The sequence below is a fragment of the Pleuronectes platessa genome, chromosome 21 (assembly GCF_947347685.1).
Source record: "Pleuronectes platessa chromosome 21, fPlePla1.1, whole genome shotgun sequence".
Taxonomy (NCBI): Eukaryota; Metazoa; Chordata; class Actinopteri; order Pleuronectiformes; family Pleuronectidae; genus Pleuronectes; species Pleuronectes platessa.
Window position 1 is genome coordinate 15,912,099 of NC_070646.1, and position 25,884 is coordinate 15,937,982.

General features: G+C 41.4%; 1 protein-coding gene across 1 annotated transcript; it reads left to right on the top strand.

Annotated features, from left to right (window-relative positions):
• The first annotated feature begins 12,534 nt into the window (after positions 1–12,534).
• On the top strand, positions 12,535–25,332 carry hs3st3l (heparan sulfate (glucosamine) 3-O-sulfotransferase 3-like). Its single transcript, XM_053413905.1, is given in 3 exon segments — positions 12,535–13,025; positions 22,934–23,163; positions 23,977–25,332. Coding segments are annotated over 3 exon segments (1,110 nt in total). The 3' UTR covers positions 24,366–25,332.
• The last annotated feature ends 552 nt before the right edge of the window (positions 25,333–25,884 follow it).

Below are 25,884 nucleotides of genomic sequence, written 5' to 3' on the forward strand. Positions count from 1 at the left end.
CTCTGAGGCAAAGCGGCTTTGGAGACAGGAATCGTTTTGGTATGCTTGAGTTGTGGGTTCACACACAGTTTTCATTTAGCCACACTTTCTCCCCAAATCCTGCAAGCCCTCCAAAATGCAGCAGTGATACTCTGAAAGGAGCTCGAGGGGCCTTTGGATCCGCTCATAGGAATTGAAATCAGCAACAGAAATGTTTGGGTCCCAGCCCAAAAAGGATTTTTTTACCCCCAAAAAAACTAAAAGACGAAAGTGCAACACGATAAACAATTGTCGAAGAGGTTACTGATTAGTTTAATCACAATTCCTATATTTAGGAGTACTGTATTTGGAACTTTACTACCAAAAATTTTGACCAATTTGTGGATAGTGCAACAATGAGAAACTGGATAATAGTACAAGTTGAGTGTCATTGTATTAGGTACAGTTAATCTCTCCCATTTTACCTGCAGTTAACCAGCAATAAAGTCAGCTGACCCCAGAAACCTTCTGTCATTGATTAAAAATGAGTCTTTATAGACAGGGTGTGTAAATGGTCCCCCACTGATTAGACTGTGTATGTGTGTGTGTGTTTGTGAGTCTGTTTATTGTGAACACAAGATCAGCATCTCACTGTCCGTGTCCATTAGGTGGGAGCAGCATATGTCACAGCTCAGTCAACCTCTGTCTCATTGGGAATACACTCCCCCTACAGCTGGCATTCACAGGGGAACACAGAAACACACACACACACACACACACACACACACACACACACACACACACACACACACACACACACACACACACACACAGAGACACACACAGAGGAACCATAAGTAAAAGATTTATGTAAAAAGCTGTCCTTCATTCTTAACCCTTTTAGAAAATAGGATTATGTTATATTTCACTTTATAATGAGGCGTCATGTGGTGTGGAATTGGGGACACTTGACAACAAAAAAAAGGATCATTGTTTGTTGTCCTCAATGTCACTACTGTCATTTATAGGCTTCACAATCACACCAATCAAGGAATTGAAAGAGAGGCTAAATGATTACTTACATCAGCAATGTCAAATATGTCGTACATTTTTTACACTCATTCTACTCATTCTACTTTGCAGACCAAATAAAAAACACTGATTTACCTGTGTTGACAAATCCACTTGAATTGAAAGAATAGCAATTTAGCGCCATTACCTATTGAAGTCATATTGACAGTGCTTACCTTTTAGGGAACAGCATGTCCAGAAGGAAATAAGATATACCTCGTTAGCTGTGTGGATCAATTCGACTATCTATCAGAATCAGTGGACTTCAATTAGTGTAATTTACAACTGCGCTAACAAGCTTGCTAACAGATAGCAAGGACAATCACCTGACATAATCCAATTTCTCCAGTCAACCCCTTTGTAGAAACTCTGGAGAATGTTTGAATGAGCCCATGTAAGAATACATAGGGAGATCTTCCACAGGATTAACCGGCAAGCGAGTGAGTGAGTTGATGATGCTTCTAATATGTCTCAGATGCAAAATTGAAAAAACAAAACGAGAATTAAAATATCTCACAAAGCAAAAGTGATGCCATACCTGTAGAAGACACAGATGAAAATGTCGAGATGACCAGACCTTAAAACTGTATTGACGATATACAAAAGTACTCAAACCCTTTAGTAGAAGTGGATTTTACACATAGTGAATAGATGGCCCTATTATGCAAACACTAACTACTGAATGACACACGTCCACATGGTGTTCCTTTTGTATGCTCCCTTGTGTGTACTTTTATGTCACCATATGTGTGTCTCCTTTTAAGGGCCAATGCGCTGGAGGTGTCAGGAACCAGCTAATGAAAAATGTCATCAGTCTCTACTTGCTGCCATCACGACCAGAGTCAGGGTGAAAGGAGGAGAGGGGACGGAGACTGTGTTGGGGGAGTTGTGGACATCATTTAGGTTGAACTGTGAACATGGGATGACATTGAATGGGCACTACTGTCAACTGAATCACAACTGGGAGATGTAGAACAATACGTTTAGGAAGCTACGTGGTCCAGATTTGAGGCAACGTTTTTGGCAAAATCCTGCTTTGTCATGGAATGAATCATCCAATATTGTGGCATTAGTGGATCTCAAATGTAATGTGAGGGGACTCACTCATTGTCGTAGGGCTCCTAGTGTCTAAATTTGATGAAAGGTAGGTAAAGACATTAGGGTTGTAATCCTGTTTGAGACTTGGGGTCAAAGGTTTCCTAATCTAGTGTAGGGAGTTACAGAGGAAAAACTTAATCCCTACTGTCATGTAGCCTTGCATAAGACATTTTGATTAAACATACCCTACTTACATAATCTGACACATTATTACGGGCTAATATTCAGCCTGATTTGCTTTGTGTGCTGTGCCCTTGCTGAACAAAAACAATGTCAGATGGAAAACTAATGGGTCACTTGAAGAAAATGAGTGAATGATAATGAATTTGAACAAAAGGCCCATTGTTTAAATTTGACAAATCCAAACAATCCAAAATGGTAAATCAATTCATAAGCATAACGAATTCCGTTTTTATTGTAATTAAACGAAAGCCCGGAGACAGAGAGAGAGAGAGAGAGAGAGAGAGAGAGAGAGAGAGAGAGAGAGAGAGAGAGAGAGAGAGAGAGAGAGTGCATAATTATTTCAACAAATCCATATGAGCGCTGTGTAGGATTCATTTTTCTCTATTGTTAACCGTGGAATGAGAGAAACAAACAGCGTCGGCTCCATTGATACATCTATAAGGTGTGGAGAATGTCTGTGAACCTTAAGATGACCGTGTCAATTTCACAAACGCACCCCCGCGGACACTATTTCGTGAGGACCGGGTCATTGTTTTAAAATGAGAGCAGGTTTTATAAATGTCGAAACAGGAAACTGGATGGGATTACTCCCATATTGCCATACTCTCTCTCTGTCTTTAATCCCCTTGCAGAGATATCCCAGTTCAAACCCTGGATAACAGATTTATCTGGGATAACGTCCATGTTGTTACATAGTCCCCCCTCCTCTCAGAGGCCAAGGGGAGCAATAATCCGTCTCTTTTTACAATGAGGATGTTAAACAATGCTAGCAGATGTGTCCGGGAGCCTGTGGAAATGAGGACAGGCTTTCCAGCAGGTAGTCTTAATCTCTCTTTTCCTGATCTGTCCCCCCCCACACACGCACTCACTCGCTTTATCTTTCTCTGCACTCTGTGCCTCTCAGTGCCAGGACATTAACCTGTTGTCTCTAGCAGTTAGAGTCCGGCGGCGGGGGTCAGAAAGGCTGGTTGCGATTAGCTCTGTGTGTGTGAGTGTGTGTTGTTGAGCATTTATTCATTCATATACAATTACTCTTCTCTGGGTGTAATTATATATTTTGATGACAGAAAACTGTGCAGAAAAAAAATCGTCACACCGCTGGTTCTCCTTGTAAAAGCCCAATCAATATGGAATGTGAAGTGTTCATGCACCAGCTCATTGTAGACGGGTCAATACCAAAATGCATCGAGAAGCAGGGAGAGTTTCTTTGCAATTACAATTCATTATTTTTCCATTAGGATCCATAGAGAAACAAGTCATGTGGCACCTGCGGGCTCGTTGCAGTCTCCGAACGAACTGTAAACATTATCCGTCCTTCCATGCGAAGTAGCCCTCATCCTTTCAACTGTGTTAATCTTGTAACTTAAAGGGGTTAGAGGGTGTGTCTCAGCTGATTAGCCCAGCTCGGCTGCATTGTGGAGATGAAGCTATGCTAATACTGGCGTTGGCACCACCAGAAGGGCATTAAGCAAGATTAGGGTCGGCCAAGCGAACCCTTTTATACCTCGGACTGTTCCCAAGCTCTTGAAGAGATACGACAAACCACAACCTCTAAGCAAGGCCATGGAAAATAGATATAATGAGGTAAACAGGTCAATTTGGAGCGTTAGTTGCCTCCAACCAGGTCATACAGTGTGTTGTCTAGCCGGATCTTAAGACCAAGTGGTTCACATGGCCACACTTGCGTACAAGGCAAGTGGCTAAAGCTTTCTTTCTAAAAGAAATGTGTCCTCTGCAAGTCCTTGTTGACTACAATTTCACCAATTGGGATAACGGCGCACACTTTCCAGTCTTGAACAAAAAAAAAAATGTTGCACTTCATTTTACCCATAAAGTGTTTGAAACTTTTGTTGAAACTGGTCGGTTTGTCTTAGCTTAACTAACCCCTTACCCTTCTGTCTCGCCTCCTCATTTCATTCTTTACACAACTGTCTCTGTCACTTCTCACATCTTCAGCTGAATCCTTCCAGGTGAGAAAGAGAGTGTGCACCATTGCCTCTCATCACCCTGTCCGTGATGATGTCTTTTTATCCCACCTTCAAGTCAGGCCAGTCGAAGCACCCAATCTCTTTTGGCATTGATGGTCAGACAACTCATCGCATAAACTTTTCTAAACTGGTCCTAACTTTCCAAGACTTCAAAATTGAATTACAGCCATCCTGTTTCATCAATGACATTCCTCTTAGAATTATACCATTGTAAATGTTTTATGACTGAAGAATCAGATATTCAACCGCAAGCCCATTCAAGCCTTGAACGAACTCTTCATGCCTGTCAACTACTGTTGTGTTATAGTTATATACTACTTAAACCTGGACACCGGAAAATGCCCGATCACAATGTATACGACAAAATGACAGATGAAGTTATTTGCTTCCTGCATGCTTTACCCAAACTCCAGAAAATATCAAGACCCAATTTTCTGCACATTTTCCAGATTTTTCTGACAATGGACTTATTTGATTTTGAGCTTTGATGGAGAACAAGCTGATGTGTGATATCCAATTGAAGGGTGAAATCTGAAAAAAATAAATCCTTGTGTTGCGTGTAAAGCCCTTATTCTGGATGAGAGATGAATATAATAACTCTCTCTAGTTCTGCAAAGCTCACAAATAAAACCTGGCCAGAGCCTCAAGACTTATACTTATTTGAAACAGCCCAGTAGTTCACTGGCCCATGAGCTGTATTTCACAAGTACACAGTAACCTCACTTCAGCTACGACATCCAGGGGGTCAAAGACGCATCTTGCTCATTAAAACTAAAACCGTATACACATGTTGTGACTGCTCACCACAACAACCACACAGACACAAACACACACACACACACACAAACACACACACACACACACACACACACACACACACACATGGCGCTCCCCAAGGCAGCATAAGTAGGGCTTATCCCTTCTTGGAGTGCTCTGATCTGGCACCTTCCTCTCATCCCTGTTCACTTTGTGGGTCAAAAGCACACGACACACACGCACACACACACTCCCTCTTCATCCGGGCAGTGTGTGGATTCTTGGCCGGGCTCTGGATGAACGACAGGTGGAGAAGGTGCTGCGGGAACAGGAGGTGCAGGCCTCTGATCTGGGTGAGGCCCTGGCAGGACTCCGTGACCCTGAGGGCCTCCAAGTCAGGGACACAACCAAGCAATCAACGGGACTGTAGTAATTAGGCCATTACTACAATACCTAATGCCTGATCCAGTTGAACTGAAACCTAGGTGACTTTCCAAAACTCACAAAGACCTCTCAGTCAGTGTTCAGCAGCAGAAAAAACAACTACAGCACAGCTTGAAGATATTTACTCGCTTACTTTTCAGCTCAATAGCTTAAGAAATCTGCATATTCACAAACAATTGAATAAATTCTAAATAAGAAACATTATTCTCATTTTAGTGGAAAGTATATTCAGTTTACAACACCATACAAATGTGGCCATATTTACATTTAAGATGTGCACGTATATATGGAAAACATAGATGTTGCTGTCACAGAAGAGATATTCTGTTTGGCAGAAGATAAAAATCAGTGGGATGTGGATGAAAATCTATGAGGGTACTCCTGATCCTGATACTTACAGGCATGTTGTGTTACTGATTGTAATGCGTTTTTCTAATAGTTTATTATACCATTTTTCTGTTCTGAACTGATAATGGAGAATATAGTAAAACCCACTGAAGAAGAGGGTTTTCAGATTTATTTACACATTAAAAAAAAAAGCTCTGATAAGAAAAATGTTCATTCATTGACTGTACATTCCAATTTTTCATGAGAAAAAACAGTGTCTCATATAAATGGAGATAAATCAATGTTTAATGTGTTGTTGTAAAATTGAATGTATGACAGATATGAAGGGAGCAGAAATGACAATTGTAATGATAGCGGTATATAGTAGTATTTGTGAGTAGGCAAATTGTATGTCCAAGCAATCTGGTTGTAATCATAATCCATGATCATAATCCACGATCACAATCAACGATGTGGCTGCAGCAGTGATCCTGGATGTGCAATGATAACGCACATCCAAGTCAGTGAGTCAGTAACACGAAGGAAGTCAAGTCATCAACATCCACCAATGAGACGTGTGATGAAGAGGAAGAGAGAGAAGAGGAGCTTAGCAAAGTCCAGCTCCTCATAACACTTTGTTCAAGTTTGTGCTCATAATGGTTTTCTTCACTGGTATTATGTCAAATGATATGAGTAATTTGGGGCTGGGAACGAGGGGAAGAATCTTCCGAAAATCTGTGTGAACTGAAGTTTGAGGTAGTGAAGTGTGAAATGTGAAGTTCAACCCCCGACACATCCACCCGAAGGAAATAAAACAATCAATGGGTAAAACGAGTAAAAAGCACAGAATATTTTGCATATCATCAACATCAGCCAGTTGGAAAATCCTGTTGTTTGTTGTAGAAACATAAAACACGCCATATATCTGTCAAAAGTGTTACATAAGGGAAGAACCTCTCCTGACTGCAGTGTAAAATATATAGAAGCTAAACTCATAAGGTAGTAGGAATTATTCATCAGCTGCAGAGAATCATAAAAAGAGGCTCTGCTCTTGTGGTTGAGATTCTTTCATATGAAAAAAAGGCAACCTCACATTTCGTTGGAGCAATTAAAAACTGCCAGTCACATGCCAATGAGTCAAACGGTGAAACTGAACCAAAACGTTGATCACAGAGACGGACTCACGTTTGCTATATGAATCAAAAAAGCCATAAATAGACGATAGCTGAGGTGCCTTAAAACCAGCGGCCGCAATCTCCACAGAACCAGGGCTGCAGATATGGCTTTTAAGTTGTACTATTGCCCAGAGTTTCTTTTTTATCTGTTAAACAAGTCAGAATGGATGCAAGAGGAAAAGTTTGCATTCTGCTAGAAGTGTTTATTTCTTTAAAACAATGAATGAATTATGAAAACATTTTTCAAGGACCTTTTACTCCTTAACCGAGAGGAGTTGTTGAGGAAATGACTCAGACACAATTTAAACAATAACATCCTGTCCATACTAATACGGTTATTTTGTAAAAAGATTTGTCCCTGCGTTTCTAAGTCACTAAAACAAACGCCTTTCAAAGTACAGATTTTCCAAAACACTGGTGAACATGTATAACTGAGCATTTGGGAAACGATGACACCTCATCTTCCTGTTGTCTTGCATTGGGAGTATGTGCCAGATAAAAGAACAACAATGGCTGCTATGTACTGGTTTTAGAGTGTTTGCCATCAGGACACAAGTGATGCTCCACAATGCTCCAGAATGATTGCCCGATGAAATAAAGCTGTCTAAGACGGTGTCTTCTTTTTAATTCATCAACAGACTTTTTTCAGCAGGCAAATAAATCCCGGAACTTACCTGGGGTGCCAAGCTTTTTTTTAAATGTTCATCTCTTGTTATTATTATTTAAATAACTCCTTCTCTATTTCAACCATTTGATTTGTGTTGTGTAGGACTTTGTACTTTGCTCTAGAAGTTATCATTATCATTATTATTGTTATTATCTCCCCTATTAACTCACAACTCGGATCATATGTTCACATGTCCTCCCTTTTTTATTTTTTATTCCTGCTCTTGCTTTGCAGAAAGATTAGAAGCATTCTAAAGTAGGTCATATCAAACTGGGATGAAATAACTGATCAGTTTGAAAGGGTCGGCCCCCCCCTCTCTTTCTCACAGACACACACAAACACACACATTCATAGACTGCATCTGCATGGATCAGTGCCTCTCAGGAAAATATTTTTTTTTTGTAATTTGGGTGAAGTGACCCCGTTAGGGCCACAAGAACCACATCAGCATGGCCCTCGGTGCTGAGAGAAGTAACCACCGGGTCCTTATGTTTCAAATGGATGGCGAGGTCAGTGGTCGGCGAGTGTGGTTCATTAGTTTGTGTCCTTGATTGGCTCGCAGGTATACGGCTCTCTGCTGAGTGACTTATGGCTGTAATTTAAGCTTGATTACATACACCATTACTTTAACTCTAATTAGACTGTCACTCAGGGGAGGGATGACGGATGCTGACATCCTGGCAGAAAGGCCGGAGAACAAATATGTAGGGAAGATCACGTTGCATTAACACAGGGGATTGTCCAAAAGTTGATGACTTAAGGCACACACATCTATCAGAACTGCCATTACATGAATTACACAGCGACTTTGAGTTTGTATTAACAGAGATAAACATGTCTGAAACCTCTTCGTTTCCTACATTGTGATGCAGGAGTGCATTAATCAGCTTGCCACGGCCCTGTGTCGGATAATGAATCACTGCCCGGGCTCCGGCCCTGACCCCGGGGTCACGCTTTTATAGACGACCACTTCATCACGGAACAATCTGCCGGGCGACTGCAGACAAAAGACGCCCAACCGCCTCTGATGACCTTGCCTCGTGATCCGTGGAGGGAGGTTGGAGCATAAAATAAACAGGAAATAAAAAAGAATAAAGACATCAAATTAAAGCTTTTGTCCTTCCACAATGTGTGTGTGTAAATTTGGCTCTGACTCCACCTCGTTAATGTTTGTCCTAGGGGCGTGGAGTGAGGGGAATGCTTCAGGGGGACTTTGCTGTGTCATTGAGTGATTGGGACATGTAATCATTGTCTTATTTCAGGGTCAGTTGAGCGATGCACAGAGTTTTACTGGACAGGGTTGGTTCTGGACATTTATCAGACTGGGAATATGTGTCACACGGAAAAAAAGAAATCAACACTTGTTTCACAGCTGAATTAAATTTTTTATATAAAACACTCCATTCACCACCTTGATAATAGTTTCCAATATCAGTAAAAAGTAATCAATATATATATTTTTCTCCATAAGACTACACGTTTTTCATCTTTTTATGGTCAATAAATACATTAAAATGTTACCATCAAATCTAAAAAAATATATGTATTTTAAAAAACAGAAATGCAATAACTCGGTTATGTGTGTTTTTACGCTACAGCGCAATAGCTTTTTCCACATGAAGGATGTCCTTTTGGGATGAACCACAAACCACACATCAAATAAAGGATGCAGATGTTTGAAGGGCATCATAGAACTTATTCTTGGCCTGTAGGGCTCAATATAAGTTGAGCCCTACAGCAGTATCATATATGTCAGAGTAAAAACTATAATATAATGTACAATGTAATAATTTAACAAAGGTACAAGAAGACAAGAGACTTTATTCTAATGAAACAGTTATTGTGAAAAAAATGTAGTAACTCTATGACCATCAATTAAGTATACCTCAGTACACCATGAAAACAAAACTATAAAATTGCTGAGCTTTCTGTGATTTTTAACTAAAGTGAAGAATATTTTTTGGCTTTTTAAACTCAGCAAGTGTTTCTTTCATCTAAGATTTTTTAAGTTGCCCACAAAACTTAATTCATGGTTGTAAAACACAAATTGTCTAGAGTGGAGGCGGGGCACGTTATAAACAGGGTTTACAGAGCAGTTCTGCAGGGGTTTTCAACTTTTTTAATTTCTTGTTCACATGCTAAGACCCTTCTGGTCTCTTTTCATGGGAGAATTGGAGTAGTTAACCTTAAACTTTTGAGAATTGTAAACTTGTTATTTTTGCTGCATTAGATATGTTAATAAACTGCTATCAGACCTTTAAAAAGAAGCTGAATGTTAAAGTGCCACTAATTTCCCGAATGGATGTCGAGCGAAAACATCTGGTTCTGGCTCGGTGAAGAGAACTGTGTGTCAACAAACTGAATCACTGTCAGGTCAAATTGAATCAAATCCAATATTCTTCCTAATGAATTGAGCTAATTTAACCAGTTATACACAGTTTGTCAGTCCCTTATTAAACTCCTTATAGGTTACATCAATTCAATTCAATTCAATTTTATTTGTATAGCACTGAATCATCATTTACTGTTCCCACAATGAGCAGCACTTTGACGACTGTGGAGACAAAAAACTCCCTCATTAACTGGAAGAAACCTCCAGGAGGACTCAATCAATCACATTTCAGGCTCTTTAAATAGCCCTGTGTGAGAGAAGTAAAGGGGGGGAACTATCATGGAGTTATATGCATGCACTCCCAAATATGGAAAATAAGAGGTTTCCCTTTTATCACATTGCCTGCATTAAAGCTGTTGTGCCTGTGGTGCTTTTTGTTATTTCACTTCAGCCGAGTGCTTTGAGATGATTATGCCTCATTCTGTTAAGTACAATTTTACTTTTAGTAAGATACCACTGCACTAATAGTCCTTTACCTATGATGGTTTCGATGGAAAAACTGAACTTGCTTTTCCTGATATTCCATAGAATTCCATTCTGCTGGTTTAACTGAAATTTTCCAGTCTCATGGCAACTAAAGGGAACTGCGTTAATAAATTGCTTATTGAGAAGGTGCTAATAGCCCCTCAATATTTATCAGTCTAGATTAGTTGATATGTCTTTTCAATCAGTTTGAGATGAAAACTACAGCAAATTGATTTCCATTATCATTAAAAAGAGTGTATCATCAAACACCTGCTATTTTATATCTGCATGTTTAAATCCAGTCATAGGTGGTGACTGGGCATTTTGTTGTGTGGATGAAGCAGATGACAGGACGGTGGAATAAAAGCAAAGTTGTATCATGTTGTAAAAAATGGACGGCAGCTCTTTTTAGTCTCTCATTGCAGGACAATGCAGTGGTTTTATGGCGGGGGTCACATCTGCTATGGGATAATGACAGGGGTAAGCCAAATGGAACATGAAGTGTGTCTTGTGAGTGTGTGTGTGTGCGTGCACGTGCACGTGCACACTCGTGCCTGTGTGGTTGGAAGGGGGAACTAATGAGTCTCCTATGAGCTATTATCCGTACCTTAGCTCCGCACTCTGTAATAATAAAAGCCAACATTGCAGAGCTCCCTATCCAGAGACTGCAACACAACACTCTCCTCTGCTAATGCAAGTGATAAAGCATCCACTCACGATGTGCAAACTTCTCCTCGGATCAAAAACAATAAAACAGCTGATTGCATCTGTAGAGACATTTATCTTTTGTTTTAAAATTATAGCCACGTTTATTTTTACGTCTGTATTCCACACTGTAATTCTTGAAGAGACTTGAGGACATGTCTGAATGACGGCCGGCTGTGGCTCGACTCAGACTAGACTGTCCTGTGGGGTCAGGATCAGCTATCTATTGGCAGCTGCAGCATACAGTCTAATACTGGCCACTAAGCCAATTATGTGATTGGTCTTAGCGTGCAGAGTGTCAGCATAGTGTGATAAACCCAGTTCCAAAATGCACCATGTCCCTTACGTGTTTATTGACTGGAAGATACATTCATTCATTTAATTTGATTTAATTTATTTGATGTGACTCAAAATCATGATCAGGTGGTATGGAGCACCAACAGGAAATACAAAAACCGACATAAAACAAACTCTAACAAAACAAAATACTTTTGTCTACAATTCACAATGCTTACATTCTTACAAACAAGCAATATGTGATATTCATCTCATAGACAGTTGTCATGCAGGTTTCTATCCAGCCCTTGCTAAATTCAATGAACATCATGGGGTGATGGCAATTGGGCGATCCACTCCTGTCTTCCGAAGGCTCCAAAGGTTGCCCACTTTAGGTTCACATCCAGATTTCACTTTGCCAAAAAAGCCCCACAATGTTTCAGGATATTTGGGCCTCATTTTTACAAGTGGGCTACTTTAGTCCGGGCCACAAGAAGCCCAGACGTGAAGCATCATCATATGCTATCCCCATTTCCCCTATTTTATAATACTGGAAATAAAAGCGCCTCAAGCCACGACCTTCCAATCAGACGTATAGCCTATCGAGAGAGAGAGAGAGAGAGAGAGAGAGAGAAAGAGAGAGAGAGAGAGAGAGAGAGAAAGAGAAGATCCCTCAATCCCCGTGAGATGAGCCGTGGGGGAGAGACGCACAGTAATCTCGTGGTGTGGAGAGGGAGAAAAGATCCCCGCAGCTCGGATATTAGAGCTTTATTTCTCTCCCCACGTTGCCAGGGTTGGTAAGTGGGCGCACACCCTCGATGTCACGCAACAACTAGTGCCACTGATTTGTATTGAGGCTGACAGATTGGCTGGTTTTGGGGGGGGCAATGCGCTCTGAGCGCGCAGCATGAAGGAGGAGGAGAGGAGCAGAGCGCACTGACTGAGGCTCTCCAAGAGTTTGTGCGTGGCGGTGGTTGGAGTATGTCGGGATGTGAGCTGAACTTGTGGTAGAATGGCACCTCATCTCCCATGGGTCTCTGAGGGATGGCAGCTTTTCACCACCACCATCACTACCATCCGAGCGCGGACCTGCGGCGGCTCTTCCACCGCCTCACCATCGCTTCGTCTCTGAGCATCCTCTGCTTCTCCCTGGTCTATCTGCTCACTGGATGCTGCGAGTCGGATCTGACAGAGAACTCCGAGATCCAGACACCTGCACGCGAATTGGTCGCGTCCGGGTCGGGATGGCCGTACGAGAGGAACGGAACCGGCTTTGCCCACGAGGGTGCCACCGCTGTTGGCGAAGGCGCGTTCAGTGGACACCCCGGGCTGGAGACGAACAGCTCGGGCAAAGAATGGACAGCTTCTCGGAGGTTACCCCAGGCGATGATCATAGGGGTTAAAAAAGGAGGCACCAGGGCTCTGCTGGAGTTTCTGCGGCTCCACCCGGACATCCGCGCCCTGGGGTCGGAGCCGCACTTCTTCGACCGGCATTACGCACGGGGACTGGACTGGTACAGGTACGCACACTTTACGCAGAAAATCCCTCTCAGCAAAGTTACTGAAACTTTTTTAAATAAACTTTTAAGCCTAAAGTAAGAGGAAAACCTCCCTTGTTCCTCCCGAGGTTTGTCCCATGGAAGCAAACCAAATGTGCTCACCTAATTTGAAGGTTTTGTTTTTGTACTTTTATGTCAAAAATAAGTTAAATTCTTAAAACGTGATTGACACTCGTTAACATTTAAATAATGGACTTGGTTTCTGTGTGATTGTGAAATAGGGTTTATTCATATCTGCAATCCAAGTACCAATTAGGATCCTCCAACTTCCACTAAAGAAGTGAATTTCTTTGTGCTGTTTGCATACCCCAACATAGCCACAGCAATTCCACTGAGGTTTAGGTGACAGTCAAAGAGAGTGTGCCATCTGGCTATGCCAATCTGTGCATGTGTGTGCCTGCAGTGCTTGGTGTGTGTTTGTGTGTGTGTGTGTGGTGCATGAGTGTGTGTGTACAATAGAGAGAGAGAGAGAGAGAGAGAGAGAGAGAGAGAGAGAGAGAGAGAGAGAGAGAGAGAGAGAGAGAGAGAGAGTGGGGCCGTTGCGGGATGAGTTCTCACGGAGCAGCAGAGTAATCATCTCTGGAGCCGGAGCCAGATGTTAATGTTGTCATGTGGCTCTGTTCTCAGCTTGTTCCATGAAAACTTGGAAGTACTCAGAACACACACACAGACACACAGACACTCAGACACATGCGCAAACACACACCCACCCAAACACACACACACACACACACACACACACACACACACACACACACACACACACAAACACAGACAATGAGAATCCTTTTAGGAAATAAAGGAAAGGTTTCCAGATTCATGGGCTTCATTCAGCTTTTTTATACAGTGAGTGGATCCACGTATAGATACACACATTATTTCAAATATGACGGATTACATACACCTTTTTAAATTTGGATTGTGTTGTACAGTGTAAACCATCTAACAGTATTACTGGAGTTCAATCGTGATATTGGCTCAGCCCTGGGGACAATGCAGGCATGTTGGCACCAAGTAAACCCATGATGGAGACGTGAAAAGATGAATTTCTGCTTGATGTGTTTATATGTTAATGTCGCCATAGGAGAACCCACCATCACATAAAAACGGTGGAATGTAAAAAGAGCCAGAGGCTATTTGTAGATCTGGAAGTACTGGAAAAGCCTGTGTAGCCCGTGCTGTCTGCCAGCATGTGCAGCATGTCTGCAGTCTGTGTGGCACCAGGTGATGTGACTGTGACACCAGATTGTCACGTCTCCCCCCACGGGCCAGATGGGGCTCGCTGCACGTTGAGCCACTTGACATCGCTGTCAGCTCTGTCAATTGACCTCTGACTCCGGGTCACTTTACACTGGGAGTTAATGATGTGTTCACGCTACTTCATAACAAACAGAGCACACTCAGAGTACAGAGGCTGACAAAGCAAATGTGTCTTTGTTCTGATTGCTCAACAGCAAAACCCCAAAAATAGCTAAATGCCTTTAAAACAGAAAAAGCATAAATCTTTTTTGAGCTATTGTCAGTGTATTTTCTTGAATCTCAGAGGACTAATGGACGAACCTAGAATTTCTTTTTTTGATCATTAATTCAATCAGTTCTGAATACATTCACCAAAGTAATGGCTGAGATCTGGGAACACGGTTACATTGCTCCAGCAAACTCCAGGTACAAAAGAAACATATCAATCACTCCATTTAGCCAGTTTACTAAACCACTTTATTTGGAGGGAAAATAATTTAAAAAAAACTTGGCAACCAAAAATAATGTTTAAAATCTCTCATTGTACAGAAAAACTGTTTCCTTACACTTGGAAAGTTAAAGGTCAAAGTTGAACCCCAAATAGGTTTTTAAACTGTAATTGAGACTCTTGACCAACAACCTGGTAGAATGTGTATTGCTCACTAATCACTATTTTCAGTAGAAGTTTCTGATTTTGAACACATGAAAGTCTGAGAGAAAATTCTGTGATTCAAAAATTGAAAATAGAAGTAAAAGAAAGGGGAAGGTATCTTTAATTGTGCTTTAAAATTAAATTGACTCTACAAATTCAGGAACCGTAAATACTGATCTTTAGTTTGAGCCAGATCTTATTCTAGCTAATTTTGCTTATTTGCCATGACATTTGGGCATTTTTTGCCAACCACCTTATTTAAACATGGGGCTCTGCTTCTAAACAAAGGGGAAAAAACACAAATATATCGATACACATAATATTTTTACCCTGTGAGCATTAACAAAAGGTAGCCTATCAATCACTTGAATATTATAGTGGTGTGAAAAGATGCAGCCTTCAAATGGAACTAATGAGATTGCGGTTTCTGTGGGGGAAGCAACATGGACGCTAACATTACTTACATTACTATCGATGTCTTGACGCCAATGACAGAGGGAAAACATGATGCTGTGGGTAACATAGCATTTTCTCAGACATATTACAAAACGCTGACTAATCTCTAACTAACGACTAAAATGGCAACACATTTACTTTCTACCAATCAAATATTGCACTTTTGAAAACATTAGCAATGTCACAACTCTGAACTTTTATAAAGTTATGAATGACCTCATTTGAAGGCAACAGAAGTCTAGGTGATATTTACTCCATCACTTGTGTTGTCTCTTCCCCAAACAGCCATGTCCCTCTTTTTTTTTTAGTGTTGACATTTCTTTATTTCATCAACTGGCCTGGCATGTACAATGTGTGATAAGAAATATGACCACAATCAAGACAGTGAGGGCTCGGGTTGTAATAAAAAGTGAAATCATTCTTTAAGGGAATAGTGTGCTTTCATATTACACAGCAAATGGAGGGTCAACTGTGGTGCTTCTGGAGTCGACGTTACATTTCTGTATAACTGCTCCTCTGTCTTAAACCCTATCACGGACAATCAGAGAGAATGAGATATAGTGTATCTTCCTCTCTGAGAGTGAAATAACATTTAGCTTCACCGGGGCAATTGAGATCAGAGCCCCTGACAAAGATGCACTAATGGCGTTTGGAGCGGAGATTGGATCTGGAAGAGCGCAGCGATGGGCCCCGAGATGGACTGGAAGTTTCCTCCTTACTGTGTTGTCTGGGATCGATAGCTCTATCTCCTCGCTCTGACCTTGGGTTGACTCCAGCATTAGAGCGGTTAGTGTTGGTCAGCTCAGCTTCGGTTACAATTACCGAGAAGCTTTATCCTACATTGGCATATTCCCCCCCACGTAAGCTCATAGGGTTCATGTTGCACACCGTTTTTTCTCTCTCTCTCTGTGTAGCTCTAAAGGAATCCATTAAAATGACTCAGCTGGGAACTCACTTCTCACTCGTGATGGCTCCTTGCTGAAAGATGGCATGACAGGTGGATGGTGAAAAATAAAGGGGGAGATAAAACAGAGGGGGAAGAGATAAGACCCGGGTGAGGTAGAGGTTAAAGGGTGAAGTCAGTGTTACCGCAGCCTCACACATCTACGCTGACCTTTCCTTCAACCCCGGGGATTGTCACCAGAGCTGGGCTTGTGTGTGTGTGTGTGTGTGTGTGTGTGTGTGTATGTGTGTGTGTGTGTATTTGACAGAATCTGTAAAAGTCAGCATTTATGCACACAGTCTGGAGACTGCTCTGTGCTCCAGACAGCGGGGCAGGTTGTATTTTGTTCTTGTGATACAGTGAGATTTATCCATATACAGTATTATTGACTCGGATTTACCAGCACAGCTATGACCTGACAGGTTGTATTGTCAGGATTTGCTGCTTGTGATCATTTCCAAGAAGGCACATTTTTCAAAGACGTTGGAGAACACCATTCTCATGCTGGGTGTCAGGTTGAAAATCTAAACTAGCCCTCAACACAATTTATCATTGACATCAACTGTAGGTAACTGCAAGATTAGGCCAATGGTTAAATGGTAAAACTGTGTGATGGCTGATGAGTTTTTCTCCGGGAGAATTGTTTCCATATTATGATGTAAGTATTAGGGCCACTTAAAGGGACAATAAATGAGAGATATTGAGCATAAAGTTGTACTTTTATAAGAATTAAGTGTCGAGTATGTGGAGAAAATGTGGAGCATCTTGTAAAGTTATAGCTATTACAAGTTTTCACTAATTAAAAAACACTTAACTTTTGCCACATCAGCACCACATTATCATGAGTCTATTCTGAAGAAATAACTGCACAAATATAAGATGTTATGTTATCATAATAATATTACAATAAATGTGCCCATAATGTGCCCATAATGTATAAATACACATGTTCTAATCATTTCATGACAAAATAATAATCAAAGGGGTCAAAGCTTTACTACAGTTTATTCTATCACTGAGGTCCTCACTCAGTTTGAATGAATTTGGAGACACCTCTCCGGATGGACAACAACAGTATAGGAGAGACGAAAGGACTCTGTATTCTCAGTCAGCTGCTGCAGTCGCACAGAGTCATTTGCAATTCATATTGAACTCGTTAAGGGAGGCTTTTAAATTCATACCCATACATCGGAGGCTTTGTTCTGCCGTGACACAGCACATGGTGCTACTTGAGTTTTTGTGTTTGTACAATGGAATATAATTGGCATGCAAATCACAGAAGAATGGCTGCCAAAACATTGGATGTTCGGCAGGATTTGGTGGGCGGGTTATAGGAAAAAACACGATTGTCGGATTTTCTGATGAATCAGATTTGTTAATCTGCAGGGGGGAGGGGGGGAGAGTAAGTGGTATCAAATATTTATATGTATAGTATTTTCTACATGTTTTTGCACAGTTAAATATCATGCAAAAGTGTGACGTAATTAAAGCCTTAAGAATAGGTTTGATCTGGCTGCCATGCTAGGTTTTGTTTGTTGTGTGTAACTGGGGTGCAGGTGTGGTCTGTCCTGTCCTGTACTGGGGGTGTCACCACAAGGCCCAGACGGGTGCGGCGATCTGGACCTCATTAAGGTCCTCCCCTGGGGCTTGGAAAGCAAAGGTGGGGGGTTTCTGGGGACCCTCTATGATGGATGTCTCCTGGAAGTGGACAGGGCATAGTGACAATGGACTGACTCCTTAATGCTCCCCATATAGGGCAAATGGATGAGCGGGCCCCCAATAACACACTCAAGCATGCAAGCGGATACAAATACACACCCAAATCTTATATTTGACTCATAAATAAACAGCAAGGTGTGTATAATGAACACACCTAATACTGTGCTCTTTGATTGGCTGCTGTTTCCTACTTGGATCAAACATCTAAGACAAACAGACCGGATTTTGTGTCTTTGATCCAACACACCCTCAAATCCCCCACTCCTTTGCTGCATATTTGATGAACATTTCAATTGCTTCACATTTCTCAACAACACACACACACACACACAACACACACATACACACACACACACACACACACACACACACACACACACACACACACACACACACACACACACACACACACACACACACACACACACACACACACACACACACACACAGACACACACACACACACTGATGGGGCTCTAGAGGGTGCTAGCTCCTCCAGTCTCCACCTGCCAATCTTGGTCCCAGCTGAGGCCCAGTTCTGCATTACCATTTTCAGTCTGTCCCCTGACAGTTATACAAACACCTTGCTTCATACATCCCATCATACCTCACTCATCTCAATATACACGATCCCTACCATACCGCTTATACACCATCCACACCTGCCTCTGTGTCGTTGGCCTAAGCCCCCCCGCAGGATCAATAGCCAGTGGCCTTGACTGGCCGGCACTAATTCACCAGGGAGGCCTGCTGAAATATTGGGAAATGGACGACAAAAGAGAGGTCCTCAAAGGCAAACAGAAGCTTAATGTAAGCTGCAGGATAATCCCTGTGTTCATCATACTGAATGTTTGATCTCACTTTCAAAAGTAAATGAGCAGGGAAAGGATGTTGCTAAAACAGGGGGTTTTAAACTGCCAATTTATTTGGCAATCCTTTTTTTTCACTCCCCTACTATACAGGCCAAGGAAAATATCTTGTGTAATAACGTGGGAGAAAATCCCTCACTGGCTTCTCAACCATAGACATGGCCAACTACCTATATGCTATGGGAAACAACCCTCGACTGGTAGAAGAAGCAAGAACTTTACCACTTCTGTGACTTCCCTTCGGAAAAAAACTACTGGTCTTGCAACATTGGTGGTCTATGTATTTTTTTACTCTGCAAACAGCCCACACTTTCATTTTGTTTTTACCATGCTTGTAGGATTTTCCCCTTATCCATGAATATAATCTTCTCCTGTCCTAAGTAGTTTCAGTTGCCTAAACTTGATCTAACCGGAACCATAGAGGAAGTTATTTAGGACTTATTTATGGAATATAGTTATATAGACGGCACCATTTATGAGAATTTCTAATTAACAGCAGGCAAGATAATCTTGTTTACATTCAATATGTCACCCCAAAACAAATTCGCCAAAGGGAGAGAAGAAGTAGAACCTGAGTTTGTTAATGAGAACCATCTAGTGTACAGTCACTAAAGGTATACAGTCAGCACAGTGCAGTTTACAGTTTCCCAGTTAGGGCAAAATGGGCAGAAAAATTATTTGTAACTCCCGGATAACAGAAAGTCAAGATGCAGCATCGGCCTATCAGATTCCTGGTGAGTCTTTGGGTGTGCACTAAGTTTCTCATACTGTGTAAACCCACATTTTGGACAGAAATGAAAACTTCATTGGACATTCATTCCATTTCACTCTATTTATCCATATATTGACAGTTAGGGAATATACAAAACAGATAAAACAAATTAATTCCATCATCCCCTCGGGAATCATGCGCAGACTATACTCAACCTACACACAAAACCATTGCCTATTATTATTTATTACATGTTTTTCAAAACAAAGTATATCCATATGTTACGCTGAGTGAAGATCCTTGATAAGATAGAGTACTTTACAAAAATTAAATTCTATATTTACAACTTTGAGAGTGCATGTGATTCAACTGAAGCCCAGGCGAAGTCAACAATCGAAACATAATCTAACCCTATTATTATCATATGCTATTTGTACTAAAAATAGTATTAACTATAATATGAATTTAGAGCAATTTTTTTGACTCTCTGCCCTCAGAGGTACAACTCAACCAATAATAATTATTTCTGACTCTGACCAAACCCAGGATCACATTTAGACGTAGTCTATGCCAGAAGTAGGATGAGAGCATATTTAGTTATTAGATAAACTAACAGCGATTTTGTCTGTCGATTAGTGCGTCTGTGCAAAGCTCATAGCTGAAGCATACTTATGGAAGACCTTTTCTTTTGATGGTGCTCTTAGGGGCCGTAATTAGCTCTTTGTGCGTAGGTAATGGCATGGGGCTCTTGGCTTCGGGGCTATTCACAGACAGATTGCTAATGGAGGCACGTTTGTATCCACTCCGATCATTCCTTCATCAGTCACCCACCCCTTTCATTTTAAAACACTCTCGCAAATACACACACACACACACGCATCCACCATCTTTAGAGAGTCTGGTAACAATCCACCACACCCACCCGTTATTATGTGTGTGCATATGTGTGTGTGAGCAATTAGCTTCTTTTGTCCTTTTACACATTTGTGTGTGTGTGTATGTTCAAGGTGGCCCAGGAGACCAGAAGCATGATAGCAATTGCCTGCCTAATGAGTAAATAATGAGTGTATGTTTTTGTTTTGCAGTGTGATCAATGTGCACACATGCCTCCTTGCCTGTGTGTGTGTGTGTAGCAGACTGCACGGCTCCTCGTGCTCAGGGTATTGGAGTTAAAAGGGAAGTCTTCGGGCTAAGTGGTGGTGAGCGCTGCCTCATGCCGATCAGATCGAATGAAATCAATGTGTGTTTGTGTGTGTGTGTGTGTGTGTGTGTGTGTGTGTGTGTGTGTGTTGTATTGACAGGAGGTTGTGCTGCAGGCACATCTGAAACGTGATATCAGAGGACAGTTAGAGCATCCTGTCCTCACTATATCAGCTTTGTGTCCTCTCAGTTTGTCCGTCTTTTATTAACATCTCATGTGTAACTGCATTGGAACACTTTTAACACTTTTTAATGACTCTGTAATCGAATACATTGCAAATATTTTTGGCCAAATAAAAACTAGTTCAGTTGTCACTCAGGAGTTTAGTGACGAAACCCATAGACAACTCTTGTCCATACTCAACTCGCTTTATATCTGTGAAGCGTTTTAGGGTCTTTTAGCTCATTGTTTTGGTTTTACAGCCGACAGTTTTACTGTTATGGTTCAGTCTCACGGCTCTCATCAACACCTCAAAACCTGCACAGCAACAAACCACAGAAAGTCGAAGTTATTGACTGGCTGGTGATTACCAACAGAAGAGACAATATATATTTTTAGGGGTTGAGAATAAATCAGAGCTAAAAGAGAAGGTAATGTTGAACATACAAATATAAATCGTAATCAACGCTAATGTTTCTTAATGTCTATAATGTAAATGTAAGTTCAGTCAGTTTGCTCGTGAAAGGAACTCTAATATGTCATTGCTGTGTTTACATTTTGTCAAACAAACACAATCAAAACCCACAGTAACAATAAGCAAAGAAACAAAAAGCTGTCTAATACCTAAAGAAATGCAGTTGTTGGTATACAGTAGTTTATACAGTTTTAATTAGTAAATTATAAGATCGTTTTATCGAGTGAAATTATTTTAATTCTGGAAAAATGTTTGTGATTAAGAGATTTTTGGGGATTAAACTGATGTATGTAAATCCATATCAGTTGAAACCCTGAAGGACCACATCAGTTGTTTTTACTACAAGTTACTAACATTTGCTTCACAAAGTGAATGACTTGTGTTCAAATTTGTAAACATGAGTAAAAGCCTTCAGGCTCCATTCAGACAAGCGGGGACACTGTGTATGAGGCTGCTTGGGTTGTGTGTGTGTTCAGTCTCTCAGTCAGGTGTGTGGCAGGTGTGTCGGCAGATGTCCCAGAGTCCCCAGCTGGTTCTTTGGGGCCACCGGACTCATTTATCTTTAAATGAGTCCCATCTGCTGGGCTTCTGCTGTGGAGGTAGAGGTGAAGAGAACAAGAACCATTTAAGGGAAGACTCCTGTGTTTGTGTAGCACGGCTGTCAACTGCCTGTTTGTCTGGATCACTGGAGAGCCACTGTATCAGCACTCACTGATCAGCCTGTGTGATGTGTGCCAGGGTGACTCATTGGGCTTGTGTGATTGAGAGTGTGTGTTTCTGATCATTTTACACACTGAAGACAGGCACATTACTTGTGTATATCATGTAAATAAGTAAATTCATCTCCCTCTAATTCATCCTGAGTGTGTTGATGACGCAAAACTGAAAAGATTCAAAAAGAGTACAAATACCTCCGGGTGGAAATGCGGTGCCACACACGTAGAAGACGCAGGCTGAATTCATACATTACGTACTGCCTCCTGTCTGCTGCATCATCCCTCACCTGAACACTCTGGAGATTTCTGAGTGGTTGTGAATGAGTCTGAGTGGAGAATCTCCTGCTACATTGTTAATGTGTGAAAGAAAGAGAAAGTCTGCACCCAATCGCACAGACATTCTCTGGAGTTCAGGACTGAAAACGTTTTTATTTTTGCTTCCCGAATCTATGTGAAGCTAAACCAACCAGGCTTGTAGAGCTGAAGAGGTTGTTGGTTAATTATATGTGAAACAGATTTCAGCCATGTAGAAATTTTCTTTTCTTTAGTTGTCTTATAATCTGCCCTACGTCATTATTAATTTAATGCTGCGTATCATGTCAGGTTCATACAGTAACCCTGCTAAAGCTGAAATATTTGTCTCTGTCTGTCTATTGGTATTTGACCAATAAAGAAATAATAATTGTTACTCTTCATGGAAGTGAGCATATTTTTTTCTACACTTCCAGAAGTATGATGCCCAAAGCCCTGGAAGGCCAGATTGTCATGGAGAAGACACCTCGCTACTTTGTCACCGTGGAAACGCCAGAACGAGTCCACTCCATGTCGCAGGATGTGAAGCTGATAGTGGTCGTCCGTGACCCCGTGACCCGAGCCATATCTGACTACACCCAGATCATCTCCAAGACGCCCGACATCCCTCCATTTGAGAGCCTCGCCTTCAAGAACCGCAGCACAGGTACAGCATGGCTCTGACGGTTAGCTCAAGGTTTCTGATTCATTGAACTATAAAACAGGTCAAAAGAGACAAACCTGCAATCCTGGGTCCTCGTACATTATGTTGGCTTAATCCTGGAGCTTTTCTACATAGCACTGTCAATCTTTTGTCTTCACTGTGCACAAAGGAATAAAGGGAAAAACAGAATAACCCATCACAAGTGAGGCAGGATTAAATTTGAAAAAATAAGCTAGCACAATGAAACAAATCATCATTACTAACCAAGGGTCTGGTAGAAGCATTAAATATTTTCTTTCAATAAGACACATTTATCAAGCAGATTACTTCTTGACATGTAAGAGGAACATGTAGTGATTATAATTAATTAAATGGATCTTATTAAGAGCCTTTCTTTCTGGAGTTTGCATGTACTCTGTGTTTCATGGGTTTCTCCCTCAAGTTGCAGGCCACAGATACTTGCAGGAACTGTAACTCTCAAACTCAAACGTGATATTCAAAATAAAAAATTAAATATAAACAGGGTTAGTGTTAAGTTGGGGTTAAAGCTAAAAGCCAATTAAAAGGTTGAAAAAAAGATTAAAAGAATGTTACAAAAATTAAAACCATAAAAACCTCTATATCATCTTTTTAATGCTAAACTATAAATATCTGACTGACAGGAATAAAGCTCACCAGTGTTCAGCTCGGAAAACCACTGGCTGCGGCCAATGGCCAAAGAATAATATCTCCAATGTTAAAGTTAGATGGGATCTGAGACAACACTGGCAATGATTTTAATAAAAGGCCTTGACATATGTCTGTTTTTGTCTCTAGGTCAGATCGACTCTCTGTGGAGCCCGCTGTGGATCGGCCTGTATGCCCAGCACCTGGAGCGTTGGCTGGCATGGTTCCCCAGGACCCAGATCCATCTGGTCAGCGGGGAGAGGCTCATCTCCGACCCCGCGGGAGAAGTGGGCAAAGTGCAGGACTTTCTGGGCCTCCAGAGGATCGTCACGGACAAGCACTTCTACTTCAACAAAACGAAAGGCTTCCCCTGCCTGAAGAAGCCGGAGGGCAGCAGCAAACCTCACTGCCTGGGCAAGACGAAAGGGAGGATGCACGCCTCCATCGACCCGGAGGTGTTGCAGAGACTGAGGGATTTCTACAAGCCACACAACCAGCGCTTCTATCAGATGGCGGGACAAGACTTTGGATGGCAGTGACCATTTGATTGTGTGGCACCAGTGGCTTTTGCACTGTTTTGATTAGAAGTGTGAATCTTCCATCTGACTGACACAGATGCAAAGACTCAGAGAACAAAAGATCCAGAAAACACAGAAAGGTTACCGCCACTGACCAGCAGAGCTGCATCTGTGACGATGAGAAAAACCCGGTTTCAATGCACTTCACCTCGACCAATCAATCGTTTTGTGCAAGTGATTTAGCGTCATTTTAAATATCATAGATGTTCAGTAAAACACGTGATTGCACTAAGAGTTTGTGGTACGTAACAAGCATCTCTCATCCTTCCGCCCCAGATGGTCAAGTAAAGCATCTATGTGCAAGTTGGTCATGACGTTGTGGTTGCTGTGGGTTGCATATTATAAAGTTGGTTGGTGAAATATACAGTGTAGCTTTTAGCGTCTCTGGTCTGCAGTTTAATCCTGTAGTTGGTAGGCTGTAGTGACACAACAAACCCAGAGCAGACAATGCTTCGTTCCACATTCCTGAATCCCCATAACTTTTCTTTTTCTACATGTTTGTTCTTCAGTCTCACTGGTTAAGAATTTAAGAGCAATCAATGCATACATATTGAGTGTCGTCCTCCAAGCGTTGTTCCCGAAAAAGCGGGAATGAATCTTTTATGTGGTGAGCAGCAGAGGGGTGAGTGAGAGAATCTTTATATGAGCTCAGATTTGACTGAGTGGTTTTGTATTCCTGAATAATGAATGTGGATAAATGGATGTAGGGGAAATGGTGTGGATGACTTGCCTCCTCGCCGAGTGGCACATTCGTGTGCCGAGGCTCAGGTTAGGATTCTGACTGCAAAACCGCCCCACCGTGTAAAGGGACCACTGGAGGACAACCTAAACCAGAGCAGGTCAAATCAGCGGGACAGGGACGACCTGTCAATGGCCATTTCTCTGGATGTGATATGTGACGCTGTAGTGTGTTACTGTGAGGGCCAGTTTACAGGGTTGTCTGTTTTCAGTTTGCATGTATTTGCACTAGTTTGAAAGTATTCAAAAATAAAAGTATTTTTAAGCATAGACCTTTCTTTGTCCCAGTTGCTTTCCCTCAATGTTTACTACAAAATTCTGTGTTTTGAATGGTCTCATTAAGCCATAATAATATTAATAAGTGTGAGTGGTAGCTCAGTATATATCAATTACTTTGCAAACAAATTCAAATCGTTGATGGAGGGGCTACAAAATGCCTTGCAATTAAGGTGCAAACAGTCCTAAAAGATTAAAAAACTTCTGGGACAGACCACAGTGTGATATTTCCAGTCCTTTGTGAGCGTAGCAGAGAAAGATAAGACACCACGGTCAGTGCCAGTAACAGTAAGAAGACAGGGCCCTCTTGTGGTCAAAGAATGGAACATTTGGGAGAATGTTAAGCAGAAAACTTAGTAAAAACATGTTGGTTTATTGTGATAGTCTCTTCTTATTCAACTTTAAATGAAATACTCTCATATAAAGTTGTTGTCAATATCAATATATTAGGTTGCAAATAATTATC